The sequence below is a fragment of the Rhopalosiphum padi genome, chromosome 4, assembly GCF_020882245.1.
Source record: "Rhopalosiphum padi isolate XX-2018 chromosome 4, ASM2088224v1, whole genome shotgun sequence".
Classification (NCBI taxonomy): domain Eukaryota; kingdom Metazoa; phylum Arthropoda; class Insecta; order Hemiptera; family Aphididae; genus Rhopalosiphum; species Rhopalosiphum padi.
In genome coordinates, this window is record NC_083600.1 from 513,234 (window position 1) to 517,377 (window position 4,144).

General features: G+C 21.2%; 1 protein-coding gene across 1 annotated transcript; it reads left to right on the forward strand.

The window, feature by feature from the left end:
* The first annotated feature begins 835 nt into the window (after nt 1-835).
* On the forward strand, nt 836-3,382 carry LOC132929167 (uncharacterized). Its single transcript, XM_060994312.1, has 7 exons — nt 836-904; nt 983-1,045; nt 1,138-1,251; nt 1,331-1,558; nt 1,635-1,721; nt 2,663-2,740; nt 3,275-3,382. The coding sequence occupies exons 1-7, from the start codon at nt 836-838 to the stop codon at nt 3,380-3,382; spliced, it is 747 nt and encodes a 248-aa protein (XP_060850295.1).
* The last annotated feature ends 762 nt before the right edge of the window (nt 3,383-4,144 follow it).

The following is a 4,144-nucleotide window of genomic DNA, read 5'->3' on the forward strand; positions in this document are numbered from 1 at the left end:
GTGTAAGTAATAGTAATAGTCTGTTATATACATATTGTACTTAATAATTAACTTATCATAGCGTATACAATACGACAACCGGCCATTTTACTAAAATTAAACTTATTATTTTATCGATGATTTATTTAAATTGTTTTATTATTAAATATTCAAGTATAAAATGTTTAAATTAATCATTATTCACAGTATTATAAATGTGCAGGTATAATGTATTTTGTACATTTTAATATATATTTTATGTTAATTGGGTTTAGTGATAAGTAATTTACCATTTTAAAGAGTAGTATTGTATTTTGAAATAGGCAATTTCAAGTCTATCAATATATTGATAAAAAAAAACTTTGTTTCTCTTATATTATAACTTATAAGTCTATATATTGGTTTGATATTTCGAAACTTAAATCTTATTTTAATCTATTTGTATAAATTATCATGTAACATGTGTATAATAATTACGAAACTTTTTCTAAGCATCTTAAACTAAATAAAAAAAATATATTTAGAAAAAAATTAATAGATTAAACGGTTATATTTTTAGTAAATCCATCGTTAATGGTAGTTTTTCGTTCTTCAGTTTCATTATCTATATTCTAAATATATTTATTTATATTCTAACATATTTTTAACATTTCTACTGGCTTATATATAGTTAATATTATACGTATTAACACAATACATTATTTAATGAAGTTTGTTATTCTATTTTATATTATTTAGTTTACATTTTATAATAGTTTCACATATTTTTAGAATAAAATTCTGTTTGGAAATTGATATTCGTATAGGTATACTTATATTCTACACATAATATAGTATTATATACAGGTATTGCAGTATGTTAAATTTAAACGACAATAACTTAAGTTTGAATGAAAAAGATTCACATAAAAATGATGCTACAATGGTATATTATATATATTTTGAATAATTTATGCGAATATTATGAATAGGTTTTATTATTTTTTTAACAAATTTTTACTAGAACTTTATAGAAACACCTAATGATGATTACCTTCAAGAATGTAATTCATCTAAAACTTTTTATGTAAGTATTATATCTAACACTCGCGCATTAATGATCATATTGTTGTTAAAAATTTAAATACGTAATGTTAATAAATTATTTAATAAATCTAGAGTTTAAAAAAAAAATACAACAGAAACAATTTGATAAAAAAAGATAATGAGGATGATAGTTTATCATTGCATTCGTCAAATCAACAAAATCCACTAACATCTTACCCTATTGAAGTAATATTTATTTCATTTACAATAAAAGATTATGTTCAATATTCATATATATTATATTGTTTGCTATATTTTTTTTTAGGAAAGTAGAAAGTCAGATGTCAGTGCACTAGTAAGAAGGCGGCACATAACATATACAAATAATTTAAAACATTTTAACATTCATCCCACGCTCACTTTAAATTTATATAATAAAAATTATTCAAATTCATTAATGATCAATTCAAATCCTAACAATGATGTATCAATTGGTGTAACTTGTAGCCAGTCTGTTATTACTGAGCCCATTATTCCAAATGACCAATCAACTGTATGTCCATCTTCTATTACATTATTCTTCATTGTGTGGAAATGTGTTAATTGTTATGAATTTATTTTCCTTATAGCTTGGAAAAAATGTTAGTGTTACAGAATCATGGAGAGAAATCAATCATGTTGATAAAATTAAACTTACTGCTTTGTTATTTCAAATGGTGCGTACCCATAATAATATATTAAGTAATATAGGTATAATAAGTACCTAATATACAATCTAAAAGTATACACTATATAGATTGTGTGTTTGTGTATATCAACTGTGAAAATATAATACATTTATTTGTAAACAGCTTTAATTTTTTTAGTTATTTAAAAAGTTAATTTGTTTTTTAGAACTATGTAGTATGTAGGTTGTAGGTAGTTAAGTACTAAAAACTAAAAATTGTATAAATTAAACTTCCAAGTGTCAAGTTGATAATCCCAAAAAATTTAACTGTAAATTTGAATTCTTTAGATTAAATGACAACTTATGAGTAACCTTCTATTAAATGTTGAAGTTTTAAGCTATAAAAATTGAATATAAATTGTTTGTACAAAAGTATTTTGTGAACTTTCATAATTTTGAAATTTAAATTTAATAAAAAATTAAACATATGTATTTTCAATATTTTTTACTTAAAAACAAAATTTCTTTAAAGTATATAAATCGACACAAAAAGTTAAATTATTTTGAAAATTATGTAAAGTCTAAAAAATTCTTTTATAACTATTTGAATAAAAATTCAATTTCCAAAATTATTCATTTTTGAATTACAACATAAAAATTAACAGTTTTTTTCTAATTATTGTTATAACCACTAAGAATTTATTTATTTAGATTACATTTTTTACTAAAAATTACACTCAAAGTTAAAGATTGAAGTATTTTTATTTCTCCGAAAGGTGAAGTTAAATTGTACCTTATTTATTCTCTATATCTTATACCATATTTTAATCAGTAAACAGTAATGAAAAAATTATATATTATAATTAAATTTGTAGAATATATTTTTTTTATGTTTACTTAACTACTTTTATAATATAACTTTATAAGAGCCTTTTATAACAATAATTTTTTAAAAATTGTGGCTTAAAATTATTTATTTATATGTATTAGAATTCATTGACCAAAGAGATAATGCCGTTTGTTAATTTACACGCATTAGCCAATCCGTTTCTGCAAATTCCGATTCAGGTACGGATATATTTATAATTATATAACACGATATTATAATAATTTAATATAGATATTTTAGCTATATTAGTGTATCTATATAATTTGAATTAAAATTTTTTATAAAATATAAAATATTATATAGTATCCTATTGGATAAGTACCGAATTTGAAATTTAACGATACAGCTGAATTAAAAGGCATTTAATGGTTCATTTTATGTATATTATTATTTATTTATTATATTATTAATAATTGCTGATATAACTAAAACCAGTTCTTTATTAGTTACAAAAAATTATTAATTAACAGGTAGATTATTTTATATCATATTATAATCTGAAGGACATCTGACATTGTTTCATTTATCGTTATTGTAAAAGTTGAGATTCAAATGTATATCTTTATTATTTATTACTTTTTAATTTATATTGGTTTATCCATCTATAATTTTAAATTATGACTTTTTTTATTACAAGCCAGTCATAATTTGTGAATTTGTTATTACAATCTTTTTGTTTTAGCATATATATTAAATTTGCTTTATTTATTCAGGTTTGTCGTATGGCAAATAGTATTAATTTGAATATGGCTGAAGTGTTATGTAGAAAAAGAATCGAAGTTGCTATAATTTCCTGGATGGCAATTACATTGGATCAATAAAATAGATATAATAATACCTATTAATCAAATGTAAAATAAAAAAATTACGTTTTTAAATTTCAACTAGTATTTAATTTTAAAATCAAACAAAAATAAACATTATCTACAATTTTAACTTTTTATAATTAGATTTTTTTCTTGGTTATTTTGAAAATTACAAGAAATTTTATTTCTTCAAATTACCAATACTAGTCTCAATTTTCTACCAGAAATCATTCACAAAGTTGAAAATTAAGTATGCGTGTTGGCATATAGTTATTGATTGCACTCTCACATATATGTTTTCTATCTACATGCGATAAAATTAGAAATTGATAAAAACATAATAATATTCACTAACAAAAATCAGATGAGATCATAATATTATACAAAGATTAAATTAAGTTAGATAAATTATTTAACAATTTTCAAAATTATTAGAATATGTATACTATATACATGTATATCTGCTGCATGTCGTAATATTTTATCTTACGTATAATTGTCTAATTAAATAAAGTATCGAAAAAAGGTACATATTTATAGTATCTTATAATATAGTACATTAATCATCCAATAGTTCAATATGCTCGAGTCTACTATGATAACTCACTCAATGTTTTGTTGTATAATATTTTCCTACCGCAATTGCTCTGTACCTTTTTAATTTGTGATAAATTCTCTGAAAGATTGATGAATGATTGATCGTTAGTCGTTTCTAAACAATTTTACTTGTTTAATAACCTCACGTGAATTTAACGAAATCAAATTTAATATATTCTA

What these genes read in the sequence shown, in the direction of transcription:
- LOC132929167 (XM_060994312.1), top strand. Translation starts at nt 836, where the DNA reads ATGTTAAATTTAAACGACAATAACTTAAGTTTGAATGAAAAAGATTCA. An exon ending in ATAAAAATGATGCTACAATG is followed by an intron (nt 905 to 982) that starts GTATATTATATA and finishes AATTTTTACTAG; the next exon opens with AACTTTATAGAAACACCTAA. An exon ending in TAACATCTTACCCTATTGAA is followed by an intron (nt 1,252 to 1,330) that starts GTAATATTTATT and finishes ATTTTTTTTTAG; the next exon opens with GAAAGTAGAAAGTCAGATGT.